The sequence below is a fragment of the Blennius ocellaris genome (genome assembly GCF_963422515.1).
Source record: "Blennius ocellaris genome assembly, chromosome: 19".
Lineage (NCBI taxonomy): Eukaryota > Metazoa > Chordata > Actinopteri > Blenniiformes > Blenniidae > Blennius > Blennius ocellaris.
In genome coordinates, this window is record NC_137668.1 from 16,884,206 (window position 1) to 16,900,744 (window position 16,539).

Here is a 16,539-nt window from a genome sequence, read left to right on the forward strand (position 1 = left end):
CTGAAATACATTAACCTTTGGTGGTGGCTCCGTTCTGAAGATGATCCTCAATATCGACACGCTATCAATCCCTTTCAAATTTACAGCCCGCTGCGTGATCTGCCTGAATGACATGCTGTGAAAAGGCCCGACATTTTCCCTCCATTCATCAGGTGACACGTTGTCATGACGACCACTGGGAACAGATGCATCTGTCTTTCTGTAACAAGATGGTTTTCAGCAGAGGTGGTGATCAGGTGTTTGTTTAGGGGAAACCTTGGCATTTTGAATGGGGAAACATGCTGCCGGTATTGATTATCAATCCTAAGAATATTTGGATTTATGAGACAGGACGACTGCTGCGTGTTTATATGGCGAATTGTTACTGGTACAACTCAGCTCCACTGTATTTTAACAAGATTTATCTACATGACTCATTATTTTAAATGGACATTGTTCAATCATACATACATACATAAATAGATCCACTGTAAGAAAAAAAACAATCCATATCCTTTTATAAAGAAATCTTTTGATGATCACATAAAGCAGGAGACTTCATCTTAATGGATGTTACACTTGTTGTTTTAAGCACATTTCATATCAAATTTAGATTTTACCAAAAGCTTTAATGGAGAGCATGAAAGATGATTCTGCATTTTTAGTAACCTCAAACTTCAAACATCTTAAAAATGATGTTCACCACAATTATCTTCTTTATTGTTTTTTTGTAAAGCAAACTTCCAAGTCAGCCTGCAAAGCAATGTCCACTCTGCAGTACTATAGAGGTCAAAAAGCATGTTCATTTCTCATCAAAACAACATTTAGCTATCAGGAAAAGTTGAGAAAAAAACATTGTTCATGTCTATAAAATGAAAAAAACCAGTGTGTATGTATTGGAACATTTCTCAAGATGTCAAAACACAAATTTGGTGTGGTAATAGCCAATTATAAAATATAGGCAGAGAAATTCGGACAGTTTGAAACTTCCTAAGAGTTTTTATTTCTTAAATGGACTTACCATTGACGCAAAACTCGTACAAAGTGCAGAGCTCATCTTCAAACAGGCAACCTGCAGTTTCAGGAAAGGTGAAGGAGAGAAGAGAGAAAACATTGAGATCAACATGTTACTTTGGTGTCACACCAATCGCAGAAAAAACAGAAAGGCAGAAAAATTTGCCAAATGTCACAATTTCAAAATATTTCCCCGCCCTGTAAGAGTGCAGCTTAGTACTACATTAACTTTAGCCGTGGGCCTTGCTGCTAATGGCAGCGCCATCAATCATAAATTAGTGTGACTTCTCCTCTCCTGTTTCTGACACTAATACCCAGCTCCATGGGCAATGTTTCCCTATATGCATGCTGTATGAATATTAATGAACTCTAATGCTTGGACTAAGAATGGGTGTTCCAGACTAATAAATGAACAGATGGCGAGAGCGTTTCCAGTGGCTGCTCTCGGTGTTCGTATCTCACACGTGGGAGTCGCGGAGAACAGAAGAGGAGGACTGATTGTTCTGCCCACTGATCTGCACAGGTGATCCTCCACAATCACACGTGTCCGGAAATAAACTTGAAAAAAAAAAAAAAAAGATTAAAAATAAATAAATAAATAGATAAATAAACCCTGCTTCTGAAGTGTTACGTCCAGTCTCATGGGTTCAATGAGATCACATGATCAAAGACCTTCCGCGATATAAGACATGAGGTTTAGGTTTGTTCAATGGGGCTCCCGGGTTTAATGGCATCTACAGCTTTGGCAAAACAACGGCAGTCTGCTAACAACTCGACTGAGCCTCGGCCGCCTTCCCTCAAGTCTTTTATCTTTGTTATTTGCCTCCTCTGCTCATCAGGCGGAGTGACAGAATTGGATGCAGTCTCTTGGCCCCGTGGCCTCGATGGACAGTGATGAGCAGCTTGTGACCGTGAATGAAGAACAGGCTGAGTAGGAGGAGCGGACTCTGTCGGGCTTTCTTTAATAATGAGAAGAGATAGGAGCAGGAAGTCTGTTAATCATTTGGAGGAAGGACAGACAATCAGAACAGGTGTGGACACGACAGGAACTTTTCAGGCTTTTTAACTTGTTCAAAGTTTCTCAGAGTGTCATCACTCCTGGTTCGACATTAGTGTCATTATTCTGCTCTGTTATTCTCCTGAAGCTAATCTGTGTGGGGACATAATAACACAGGCACAATGTGCAGCCATTTTGTTTTGGAGTTGGGGGCACATTTTGTGAAATTACGCCTTTTGGAGGTAATGGCTTCAATATGTCAAGCAAAATGGCTATTTAATGATGTAGAGTGAGGCATCATCACAGAGCTGTGAGGTCGCTCAGCTCTTAGAACAACACTAAAAGTCAGAGTGTCCTGAACTGAAGAGAAGCAGCACACTGCTCCCAAACCTGCAGCAACAATGACTCTTTTTTTTAAGGTATTCCTTAAATCCTTCATCCTAATAGACCTAATAGGCCAAGGGGCTTCGTTTCCTGCCACTACTAGATTGTAGCTGCGTCTTTTCAGAAGTACATTTGCAAGTGGTGACAACGAAAACTTTGAATGCAAATCAAAAATACCTAAAATTATGAGCTGAATGAAACAAAACAACAGTCGCATCATCTCAAAGTAAATTTAGCGTTATGCTACTTGTGTACCCAACTGGCCCCAGCCTGTTCAGGCTGACTGTACCAGTCTGCACCACAAGAGGGTGTATCGAGTCACTCGAAGAAGCAACAGGGGGAATAGTTAACATGACTTGCCACTACAGGTCACAACACATTGATTTACTCTACAAGATATCCAGAATTTACCAACTAAAAGAGTCCAAACTGTAAAAGCCAGGCGAAGGACTGCTTGAACCTAAAGTGACTCAACGCCACCACCTAATGGACAACAGAAACATAACTTGAATTTTGGAAAATAAATTGGCTTGGGTGGGCTTTCTGTCAAGATTTACTCGGTCTGAAAACACAATCATTAGGTGATATGGTGTCTTTAAATTGACCATGTGTGGTTGTGTTTGCCCTGTGATGAACTGCTGATTGGTCCAGGATGCACCCTGCCATCACCCAGTGTGAGTCGGCGCCCCCAGTAACCCTAAGTAGTAAACAAGATGGAGCTTGGAAGAACATCCACACTAACAACACATTAATGGCCACTATTCAAACCATTAGATTTCCCGCTGCCGACGTGTTTGCTTGCTCTGCACGAGAATGCTTGTTTTTCTTTATTGCTTGTGTGTTTTTCGATGTAGCCCACGAATGTCGTGCATTGTTTTTTACACATCGTACATATTTTCTCAAAATTTCCACAGCTGTTTTATTCTTTCCACATATTATGTTTTTCATTCAAAATTTCAATGTTGGCATTTTGGGTAGACAGCAGAGAAAGAACGTCTTGTACAGAGAAACACGTACACATGCCAATAAGATTTGATGTCATCACCCAAACTTCACAGTAATTATTCAGTCCTTGTTATTGGACAGAACAAAGCAACAATAGTCCCAATGGTTATGAAAAAAAAAAAAAACTTTCTCACTATTCCCAAAACATCAATATTCCATTTCGGTGACAGCCCCGATTATCTTGTTACTCTTTCTTATTTGGCAAAACTTTGAAGATGAAAACAAAACATTTGACATAAATATATATAATGCAGTCACTTAGAATCAAAAAGAGTCCCCCAATCCCTCTTGACCATACATCTCAGCACTCTGCAATTAGTGTCAGTCCATTCAACTTTACCTTCTCGTCACTTCCCTGCTTAATTCATTGGGTTCTCTGGGAGGCCTTGTCAGCTCTCAATATTAATTATGACTTTCAACTAATGACGCATGCAGCCAAGCATAGTCAGTGAGACATTCAGAGTGTGTGTGTGTGTGCGTGCGTGTGACAGTGCACTTGTGTGATAGGCAGGGACATAGGATTGATAACGGCACATCCCCTTTCTACGACACCATGCCAGAGATGATTAGAATGGCGCCTTTTAATTAAAATGCAATCACAGTGGATGCTGCTGATTACCTCAGGCGAGGGGTAAAAAAAAAAAAGAAGAAAAAAGCGAGCGAGAGCGGCCTGTGTCTGAGGAAGCTCGTAAGAAGGAGGGAAAATGTCCAGGCTATATCTTAATGAAGTCTTCTGAGGAAGAATAGCCACATTGTCTTATTTAATTCAAGGCGTACAGGATAATCTTACAAGCAGAATGACCTTTCCAGGAAAGTGCTACACACACTATTGAGTGCTGAGGCTCGGTTGTCATGTCAACCTCGTCTCAGATCAATCACAGCCGCTCATCAACGAGCGTTAGTTTTATAAGTGCGGCTATAGAGAGTTTCGAAGGGACAACAGAGGTGACTCTCCATTGTGCTTCTGCTATTGATTCAAACATTTCATATATGCAATGTGAATGGAGGTTTGTTTAATGTGGTATATATGCACATCATCCTGTGAAACTACTCAGAACACCATTTATTCACAATATTTCTTCCAAATGATTCTTAAAACATAGGATTTTTCTTGTTGAAGAGGTCAAGACCCCCATTTCCTGGCAAAAATAAATGACCGACGTATTAAACCAAATTCACTGAACTGGACTAGCGGTGCTGTTCTTCTGGGCTGAGTGGTTTCAATGCAGAAGCACTATACATTTTAAGACACAATGATTTTAATATATTTTTAGTTCATAGTTCATATTTTTACTGTAATGGTTGTAAATATGGTTGTTTTATATAATAGGGAATTTTATCATATCATATAATATTGCACTGTACTGTAGATCATAGCATGTCATATAACATCAAATCTTGTAATAAAAAATCCAATCTATTGTATAATATCATATTGTACCATATGTCATATCATATCATATTGTATCATTTCACATTGTATCATATCCTGCTGCACGACTGTATTGTAGAATTTCTTATTATTGGTAACATACTATCAACTCTACCATATCACACCTTTGGCATCTCATTGGTGTCTCATTGTACCACATTGTATTATATTCAGAATCGAATCATATCACAAAGTATTTTATCATCTTTTCATGTTGTATAGTATGATTTTATAATAAGGATAGGAATAAAAAGGAATGAAAAATAGAGATTATATATAGACTTCATCGTTATTCTATGAAGTCAAATGTTTAAAACCCTTTTAAAAACTTTAATATGGCTTATAATTCCCAAGATTTTTTAAATGTACTGTTATATAAACAATCTGCAAAGAAGTTATTTGTGTGTCCCACAAAGCTTACAAGAGTAGCAAACACTCCAAGATGTTAAATCTGTGCCCATTTATTTTATAAATATTTATAAGAAAATAATGTTAACCGGGTCATCAATCAACCAACTGTCGCAGCTCCAGATATATAATTGGTTATTTGAGGCAATTATCTCGTGAGAATGACGAATGTTGCACAAAATGTGGGGACCGGTACTTTTTTCTGTGTTTTTTTTTAAAGTCAATATTTAATTTACTTTTAGATAACAGAGACACAGACAGTAAACTGAGATTATTTCTAAGTTGTGATAACACACTGCACCGAGCATCACAAAGGTGACTTGGGAGTGAATGATAATGAAATCAAATGATGAATGCTAACCACAGGTGCTCTGGATGTGGAGCCCGGTCCCTCCCAGCACAGAAGCTGTGTGACCTCATTTATTTAAAAAAAAAATTAAATAAATGTGTGCGGGGAGAATCCAGAAGGTCAACAGATGCATTGAGTCAGTTCACGTTTTTTTTTTAACGATAAACGCTCAGTTAATGGCCTGCATTCCCAGGAGAGGGTGAAATGAGAGACAAAGCAGACAGAGCCTCACACATCTGCCCGTTTTTGTCTCAATCTGTATTTTGCAAGCACACAAATACTTTAGAAGGTCCTGAATAAAAATTCTTGGGAAAATTTATACAAAAATGGAAACCTGGGTCATTTACCTGTGACGTGGACCTCTGAGGCCTCGACACACAGCAGCATAATGCCTCCAGCCTGTTATTGAGGGCAGCGAGTGCACCGGCTGTGTAAGTAAGAGGCGAGAAGCACGCACACGCACGTAGACACACGAGTCCAAAAAACAATTAACCTTACGCTAAAATCTCACAGCATGTCAGAGACGTAACAGCATCGGTGTCTGCCCTCCGAGGAAATCAGGGAGGAGGGAAAAGCTCACTTAAGGTCATTCGGAGAGATGCAATTACATAACAATGACTAAGAGCTTCTCATTGGGAAAAAAACGCAGCCATATTAATCTCTGCGATAATCTGCGCCTGTGCATTATCAAGATGCTCATTGCACATCTCCAGGCATAAATACTGGCTGTGATTGGCTGACCTTGCCTGGAACATTAAATCTGTTCTGAAGATGCAAAACCCCGAGGCTGGACAAGAAGTCAGAGACTCCATCGTTCACTTTCCCTCACAGGTGGTTGGCTGGTGCCGACATGCCATCTGTGATGTCTGAAGGGCCAAGGAGGATGCTGGGAGCCTGGCAGCGAGGACAGCTTCTCCTGGAGCCGGCTGCAGTTAAGGACATATTTCATTCACCCGACGGGGCCGCAAATGCATCTTTTATTATAAATATATGCCGAGACCCAAGGACACACGACTCATTTTTTAATCACACACACCTGTACTGTCGGCCAAAAGAGCCATTTCGGAACAGCGCGGCGGGCGACAGCGGCCATAAAAGAGTGAGTGAATTGAAAAGGGAGCGCGGCTGGAGCGGGGACAGCAGAGAGGAACATCACCTGCAAGCAAATTAGCATCAGCTTGACACCATGTCCGCAGATTTAAACAGCTTGTGTCGTTAAGGCGCTCCTCTGCTAAAATTAAAGATGGCTGCGAGCTTTTCTCTGCTCCAGAAGGCCTGGTCCTGTCAGGAGCTGCACGTCACGTCACGTCAGCGGCCGGGCAACGAACAGCTCATCATCCCCCCCCGACATTTTCAAACAGCCCCTGTGCACTGTTCACATGAACATGGGGGGTTGCAGCTCCAACAGTTGTTTCAAATGACATGGTGGCTTTTTGTGTCCTTTAATTCAATGAAGAGACTGTTTCAGTTGAAATAATGTCAGTGCCAAATGTCAACTATTCACCTGCATGACAAGACCAGCAAGATGTTCAAGTATGAAAATCTTTCACAAACATGTTGGAAAAATAATTAAAATTGCTCTGTCTCTTCTTTTTTCTTCTTCTTTACACACCATCTGGCCATCATTTCTTCCCGTGGAGTTACCAACAACTATTAACTACTAAATTGTTGAAAGATGAAGATCAAACATTGTGAATAATAAATTGTCCTCACCATATCTAATGCACTCTGAAAACTTTTTTTTTTTTTTTTCCCATAATTTTCAACATAACAATATTAAAGCATTTGGACTTTCTACCTTATTTCCCAATAAGTTGGGAGACCATGTAACAATGAACAGAATATGGATTCCACAATGATAGAAAACAATCAGCTGCGATTTGTTTTCAAACATTTTTTTTTACAGGGGTCAGCACAGCAAGATACAATTGTATTTGAAACATAAAGGCTTATTGTTAAACTGAAGACCGCAACACGTGTGAAAAAACTTGCAACAGAAGGATTATTGGATCAGCTCATTCTTTTCCATATGTCAAAATGTGCCAAACATTTTGAATGTCTATTTTCAAGATGTCAAACTATTGACAAACTTTTGGCAAGACAGTAAAGTGTGAAGCATCAGAGGCTAAATCTGACTTTCCTTAACCTGATTAATTAGTCGGGGGGGCTCTGAGGTCTCTTTGACAGATGAGAGGACCTAATGTGAAATCACCTGACGTCCAGACGAGTGCGACCAAACACAATTCCCAGAGAATTCCCAGCCAGTCAGGTCACTCTCAGTCACTCAGCTGCCAGCTCCCGGCGACAGCTTAGACCGCCGCCATGAATTAAAGATGGAAGCGTCACTGCAGCAGCAGAGAACCCAGAAATAGGACAGCTTGACCTACTCCCTGACCTGCACTGAGTGATTCAGACATTTCATTTTCTCCCCTCCTCGGAGGTGTGATTGAGCGTTGGAAGTGCAGAACCCGAGCGCAAATGTCCTCTTTTCTGAAGCACAGAGCCACTCGACGGGAACCGGCACAACGTAGCCCAGAGACAAGATAACAACACCTGTTCAACTCGTACGGATGCCAGCTGAACCTCTATTTAATGTGAAGGTCATCACATCTTGAACACTGACCAGGACCTATTTTCCTGCAGGGATAAAGTCAATTGGTTTGGAAATCCAAGTGATTTTTAGGACATTAATACTTTTTTAAGCAGAATGCACACTTGTACTTCTATGTTAATGTCAACTAATCGCTAAAGAGAACAAAAAATGAAGTGAATTCTAATCAACTGAACAAAAGTAACACCATCATAACCTTTTTTAAATTTGTGCTTGTCCATTTGACTCCGGGTCATGTAGTTCTGGAGCTGGTCCTGCTAACTATGGGCAAAGGCAGAGCACAATCTGGACAACTCACCACAGGAGCGATGATCTACAGTCACAAACAGACATGCATGTTTTCAGACTGTGGAAGGAAACTGGACCACGACACAAACAGCATTTCCTGAAACTATCTAAAAATTGAACTTCCAATGCAAAGATTTATGAGCGTTATGACAGCTAATGTGATGAAATGGACCGATAAAATGTCTCTGATGCATTTATGCCATGGGACCAATTGAACATGTCTGATATGCAGCGCCTGGTTAAAACACTTTTATATGTTTTGGCTCTCCTCTGGTTTTAAGCTTTCTGACAAATGCTCCACTTAGTTCACCTCAATTGTGACTACGGATGTAAACGCGAGTCGAAAGCAGACAAACACAGGAAGTTCAAACCAAACCGTTGATGAAAAGACACTTGAAGAAGCTCTTCAGCGATGATGATTGTGGCTTGTGAGGGCTCGAAGTTCCTCAATAGCTCATTAGACTGCTGATATGGTGAAACTGCACTATTTAAATACGCAATTACGAGTTTCCTTACAATGTCCTAACCAGCAAAAAATGGGTTCATCTGTGCTACCAGAATTTACTGTGGTAGTTTTAAAATAACACAGTCATCTTGCTTACTTCATTGGAGCTGCAAACTAAATCCAGTAGCATCAAAAGTAGCATCAATTAGTTGTATAAATAGAAAAAACAGCTCCTCCTTTAGACGTTTAGCATCGTTCCACTGTCTCCCTGGAATAGTAATTTCCCTGGCGCATTAGAAAAATTATCCAGAGTATTAATCAGTATCAATCCCAGACAAAACAAGCATATTATTGCTTTAATCACAGCAAATGTGATATAGATTAATTCCTATGCTCCACTTGCAGCTTTCTGAATCCTCATTATCATGAGAAGTCTTAGCTAACGTATACAGCAGGTGACCTTGACTCTGACTGGTTTACCAACACCATTTAATTCAAACCTTGAAATCGGTTGTGAAAAGGAATAAAAGAAGCATTCAATCTTCCTTATAAAACTCGAGGACGTTCTCACCGTCCCGCTGTCACGTGGCGGCAGAGCTCGGGCTTAAGCAGAGGTGAGAAAGTGCAATGAGGAGCACATCCTTTTCACTGAGGCACACAGGGTGTGCAGCTGGAGGGTGAATGCATCTCGCAAGTGGCGCGTCTCCAAGGAAAAAAGTGTCTGCATTGAAATATAAATTAATTTTAATATGTTAAAGCAGAAGGCTGCACAGGGGGAAAGTGTTTAGCACTCCTGCCTCATAGCAAGGCGGTCCCTGCTTTGAGGTTCTATGAGGTGTTTGCATGTTCTTCTTGCGCTTGCATGAGATTTCTTCATGTACTCCTACCAAAAACATGCGTTTAGAATTAATTTGTGATCCTAAATTGCCAATATGCATCAGTGTATGCAAGGATTGTTTCTGTTTGCCCTGTGAAACACTTGCAACCTCTCCAGGATGAAGTCCACCTTCCCTCCTCGTGAGCTGGGATCGGCTCCAGAGCCGTACAACACTGAGTTAGGAGGCTAGAAGATGGATGGATATAAAAGAATTGCCTACTTCCTATTAAAAATGTAACATCCCCTTCCTTGTCCGTCTGGCAGCTCTGCTGCTCCTTGAACCAGAAAGTCTTCCACTTTTACCTCCAACTAAAGCAGTTAAAAGGCCAAAAGAGATGGATTGCCTCGACGTGTCTGTCTGACACAACTCTTACTTCCTCTGCTCTCAGGAGCTGCTGACACTTGTCGGGACAGACACAGAAACAGTCAGACGCTTTGCTACCAACACACTCCTCTGAGCGTCTGTTGAATTACAAAGAAACATCGCACTTCGCCCCGTGGCGGCTCCGGCTGTGGCAGCCTACCAAGCCAGTAATATACAACCTGCCTTGTGTTGTCGTGGGCTGGAAATCACTGCCTCCACTTTCAGCGCCGCAACTTTGAACTTAAAAAAGTCAAAAATTCAATTTCCAAGCAGCTACCTGGAGAACAGTGAGGTCTGAATAGCTTATCAGTCCACAATGCATGTCGCCCTCAGTTTCCACAAACAAGACTTCAGCTGCTGCGTGTGTTGCAGAGGAGGTCGCATCCAACATCTCATGCGGTTTATGAGTGAGAATCAAGGAGTATACATCACATTCAACCTCAGATGACACCAGAATGTCTTTATGCTAAAATGTGCTCCACTCACAGTGAATGCCACAGCTGCTAAGTCTATTAATTTTGCCCAAACACACTTTGCAAAGAACGCACCAAATGTTCGATTTCCCATCCTGCCATGTGCACAGAGTGAGGATGTATTAACATCCAATAAACTGTTTGCCATTTATTAGATGAGTCAATGCCTCCAGTGAATTCTTAAAAAGCTCCACATCCGACGTGTCAATGAAGTCTGAACCGAAGGCCGGTGATGGCTGCTTGGAGCTGACCCTCGACCAGATCAGTCCAGATGACTCAGACGTCCTGAGAGAGACGGGGAACACACTGCGACCTTTCCGAGGCGGTGAGAGACATCGCAGCTCAGTCACATTAGTTTTGCTGGCCTGCACACTTGGATCAGTATTCTTGCTGTCATTATGGCTTGGTCACAGAGGGAAAAAGTTGAGTAAAACTGAGTTTTTATGATTTAGAAATGTCTCAGTTTTTATAATATTCGATATGTGTCACTTGTGTTGGTGCTGAAGGCCAGTACTATGGTGCCTGTGGTGGGTGTCAGCTTGTCACAGTCTGAAATATCTCAACAGCTGTGGGTGGATTGCTGTCAAATCTGGTCAAAAAGGATGTCAACCTCAACAACTATACATTTCCAAATCGCATGCCTTCACATCAAACTTTTAACTTGGCCAGAACATTGTAGTACTGTAAACTGTATACAAGTCCAGTGTGAAAGCCAAAGAAATCAGAAGGCCTGATCCACGAAGATATTGCACGAAATGTGCTGAATTGCATGCTCACAAGAATGACACCATGAATGACACCACAAGCAGTAGAGTTTAGATGAAGGTTCTCTGTGTGTTCGACTGTTGACACAAGAACAATCTACCGGGAACTATTGTTTCCGTGTTTGTTTAACTGAGTTATCCGCGTCGAGACCGGATGAGGCGTCGAGTCACCACAAGCACAAAACGAAACGTTTACAGAAGATGAATTTCCATCTGGCCATTTCAGAATGGGACATAACTGGTTACAAGGTCAAAGCTGTGGGAATAAATACTGATTCAGTAAATTTAGTCTAATCGAACAAGGTGCACAAGACAGAAAACAAAAGCCAAGAGGAGCCAGCTGAGGAAACAGCAGCATCTCTGCTGAAGGCTGAGCTGGTTTGCGCCTTTTCTACAAACACTACAAAGACAGAGACAACCTTTCAGACCTTGTAAATCACACTGCATGTTATACATACTCAATTGGCATAAACTTCCCCCAATATTTTACATCAATTTCAACTTGACAACTGTTTTTATGCTTTTAGTGAATTACTTTCACTCGCTCAGGCCCAGTGTTTAGATTGATGCCTTAACAGTGCGAGCTGTTTGTTGACCAAGTTATTGACGTGTAAACTTCTCTATAATGTGAACTGGACAGGTCATATTGATGTCACGATGATGAAGACAATTGATAGTCCAAAACATAAAATCTATCGCACACCAATCAACCCTTGCATTTAGTTTCATACATTTGTGCATAATGTCTTCATATGTTAAGCAGGACAAAGCATTAAAAAACTAATTCTGCTTGCAAAGTAAGTGACACAAAATGCAATATTGTACGTAGAAGGAAAAGTCATGTAAATCAATTGTCTACATCATTGATATTGTATTCCTGTTATGTCCTTCTTATAATACCTGGATTTGAAGATGATCTGCTTCCATTACCCTGAAATGGATTAGCATTCGGTATCGATCACTGGGATAAACTGCTCAATGCAACAACATCACCTGTGCACTGCAGCATGCCTGCTCTCAGGATAAGGCTCAGTGAAGTAACTGGTCCTGTGAGACTACTGAGGATTGTTCTCGCAACACAAGTAATAATAATACAACATAAACTACAAAACCAATGGGATGAAAACAGACTTGAAGGGAAGCAAGACGTCTAAGTCACGTTGGATGTACACCATGTCCATAATCCACAGCGTAGTAAAACATCTATCCTCATATGGCAGCACATTTCAATCCCCCCTCACATGATTTATAACCACTATAAGATATTTGATATCTCCACTCAGTCCTGATATCTATTGGATGACAGAACCCTGCAGCAAAATAGATAGGGTTCAGCATCCAATGAATCAAATCTAACTTGTCTGGGTATATTAGGCGATGGCTGCTGATAGCCAGCTGTAATGAAATGGCCCGGCAGCGTTGCCCTGAAGCACAACGGCTACATGTACACACTGAAGATAAGAGACCGTGTCACATATGCTGTCAGTGTCAAAAAGAGGGATGCCTTTTTTTTTTTGAAAAGTGTGCTTAGGCGAATTGAGACAGAATCCTTTGACGCCTGTGGTGATCAACAATCAATACACAGCGACTGAAGAGTTTCACGTCGCTCCTCTCACAAAGATGTTTGTCTCCATTCTAACCAATGTAAGAATATTTTTTCCTCTTAATGAATCCCAGAAGCTTTCCATAATCCATTTTATGAGATTGACATTTCCCTGTGTGGGTAGGTCCGTTATTTCCTGCTCACAAAAGACGACCTTGGTCACCTGTCTGTTTGACAAACTGTGGGATTGTCAGTAACTGTTATTGGCATTCAGAGCGTTGCCAAACCTCTGCAAACAGAACAGAGATGCTGAACAGAATAACAACAACAAAAAAACAACCTGATAGCAATACTGATCGCCGTGTACTGGGGTGTTGATGTGCAGCAGAGTTCAGTTCTGCAGATTTCTTATTGGCCACAGACATCCAGAAATACATTATTCAGACTGTATATTTAGTGTAAACGAGGCCTTCACCTTCCTTCATTTTTCATATAATATCAAAGTGCACTGCAGCACAACATGCTCTCACAGGCTAATTAATGTGTAACAGTGTTTGCAAGTTTGGTAAATGCTTCTGCTGTAAATATTTCATCTTGTTTAAAAGCGTTAGACCCCAAAGCTGCTAAGTGAACATGTGAGGAACACGGTGACCCGTCAGTGACCTCTCCGGTCCTCTGCTGGAAATCTCCAGGAAGACGTCATAGAGTTAAGGAGACCAGATCTAAATCACATCAGACATGACTGGTCTGTAGAACGTCATAAAAGCTATTACTATGGAGGGTAATATCAATGCGTAGGCCGTTTTGAGAAAGTAAATAGCATAAAACACATATAAAGATCAAAACTATGTTTATTCACACCAAATATGTTATTCTAGTTTGTTCAATTACATATGAAATATTTGTCTTTCGCTTGCTCCTATCAAGAATTGCAGTTCATTAAATGTATACCAATGAATAGTTTCATAATAATCCATTTACGATTGAATTATATACCTGATATATATAAGCCTAAGAGCACCAACTGACAGGAATGAAAAGATAGACTGGCTTTACTAGCATCAGAAAGTATTTAGTTGTGTTGATTTACATCTATTTGCTCCTCTGAATACAATAGAGTTAATTTATTGAAAGGGCTGTTACAAAAAAAACATGTTGGCTTGAAATACATTATTTAACAAAAACACTGTAAACATCCATAGAATAAGTACTGTGGATTTAACAAATATATTTGTTTTGCTACTCTATTTTTTTTAGTGGAATACTTCAATTATGACAGAATTCTGCAATTACTGAGTCAAAGTGACAAAACAATGCAATAGCTGAATGACTACATATGGAAAGATAATAATTCATTATTGCTCTTTTTAGAAAATTTTGTTTTTTTATGCAACTTTTTTATCAACATATGTCAAATACCAAGTCAGAAAATAAGATATCAGGTTTGGATCCAATTTAGAGTCAATCTGTTGTCTATTTGCAGTGTTTTGATTTTCTAGAGCAGAACAGTTCGAAGCATCCCTGTCGTCTAATGGGTGCAGTCCCTTTTTTAGGCTCCATATATTGTTCTTCACTCATGAAGTCATTAGGTTTGGGCCATTGCTGAAGTACATTTAGGGGAGTAAAGAGTATCTACTTATAAGTCAGTGAGAACACTCCTAAAGCATACAGCTAAGTTCACATCTCTGTTTAATTACAGAGACTAATTGCATAATCAGTACGTGCAGCTGCAGACTTATTCCTCCCCGTCTGGCTTTCATGTGCTTTCAGACGAGCAGGAAGATGCTCACCCCCACACACAGCACCTTTCTGTCTCCCTCCCACACAAATACTATATATAAACGTGCGGTTTATTACTATTAAAAGGTAAGACGTATATATAGGCCGCCACATCCCACCAGCTCACTTTGATCCAACGGCACCGTGTAATCCGCAGTGGGACTCATTAAAAACAATAACCATCTCTAACTCTGACAATGGAAACTTCTTCTACACACTAGCTGAAAAACATACAGGAGAGAATTCAATGAGAGAGAAAAGCACCCGGGGAGAGAGCACTGACTCATTCACAAGAATCTTTAAGCTTAAATTGCCAAATTCGTAAAGAAGGAAAACCTCCTATGAAAGATTCAAACGGTTTGTGTGTGTGTCCTAACCTCACAGCCTCGCAGAAAATAAGAAAAGTACCTGCTGATTATAAAAGACAAAACACCTTCCTGTTCTAAATATACAGTATGTGATGCAGCTCAGTGTCTGTATGAATCATCAGAGCTCGAGTGCCAGCCGGAGACCTATATTTGCCTCTTACTCATAATAAAGTTTATGCTGTCAGGTGCTGAGGACCAGTAGGTGTGATTACAAGTGTAAATTGGCAGTACTGTAACTGGATAGGCTCCTCTTTTTCTCTTTCCTAAAACAGTGAAACAGTTCTGTAAATCTCTTATCCGTGGCAACAAAAGGACACAATTATCACAATGGTTGTTCTCATATATCATTTCTGGACATCTGCCAGTCTTTTTTGGAATCACAGCCTGCTGTGTGAGGCCAGATGAGCAAATCAAGGAGAGTGAAAATAAAGCCCAGCCAAGACCCACTATATCTAAAAAGACGCCCTTCTCCCAAGAAGGATGAGGCAAAGGATATAATGAAATATTTAACTGGATTTAAAATTGCATGCTCCTTCAGGATGTGTGTGAGTATTTTTTTTTCTTCTTTTCCAGGCAGTCAGGTCATATGAATTGTGATGGATTGTTACAGCCGATTGAAAGGAGACCTTGTTATTCACAGTTTGAATCACAGAAGTGAACAGAAGTCTTGCAAGGAAACATTTGGTCCATTAGGCCTGGCAGATTATGTAACTTCTACTGTTGGCTCCTCGGATTTCATCCAATCTGCTCCATCAGAGCTCAAAGTTACACAAAGATGGTGGATTGTACAGATACAGCACGTTTGGGGATTTTATAAACTTTTGTTTCAGTGATGATGACAGGTCGGGGGATTCACACAGCAGGAGCGATGGCGAGGTTTGCAAAAGAAAGGGAGGGAAATGCATGTGAGAAAATGGCATTATTAAAAAAAAAAACACAAAACGTGATTTGCTTACCATATTTTCTGTCGGCGTGTGCAGGTGAGGAGAAGAGGCTGACCGCCACTGCAGCGATGAGGACGGGACACCACAGCGGCTCCATGTCAATCCTGCTCCCGGATCACTGCTCCATCAACACGGCATGTTCACGGCCGCTCCCCGCGGTCACACTCCGCTACACGGGCATGTCGGAGGGGCTCTGGTGGAAGGGAGGGATGGTGGGGTGCAGCCGCGAGGAGACAGGGACAGAACAAGCAGGATGGAAACACGCGCAACACACAGGCGTCGTTTCAGCACCACAGACAGCAACCAGCCTCGCCGAGAGGAGCCCCTCCTCGCCGCCTGACGTCAAACAACACACGCGTGGACGGGCGACGGCGCGTGGAGGAGGGAGGGGCCGTGAACGCAACGCGACGACATAGGAAAACCGGGGTGGATTCACAGTGATCGATCCAGACTACTGATACCATGCAAGTCACAAGACTGCAGGATGGAGGGAGACCGCATGATGCAAGTCGCAA

At 41.3% G+C, this 16,539-nt stretch overlaps 1 protein-coding gene across 1 annotated transcript in view; it reads right to left on the reverse strand.

Moving 5' to 3' along the window:
• The window catches only part of ptprn2 (protein tyrosine phosphatase receptor type N2), a gene marked incomplete at both ends in the record, with an annotated part of 139,756 nt that extends 123,635 nt beyond the window's left edge, over positions 1-16,121 (reverse strand). The window contains 2 exons of the mRNA XM_080515360.1: positions 1,001-1,051; positions 16,037-16,121. Coding sequence (XP_080371486.1) covers positions 1,001-1,051; positions 16,037-16,121 — 136 coding nt within the window. The remainder of the gene's footprint in view (positions 1-1,000; positions 1,052-16,036) is intronic.
• Positions 16,122-16,539: the final 418 nt, after the last annotated feature.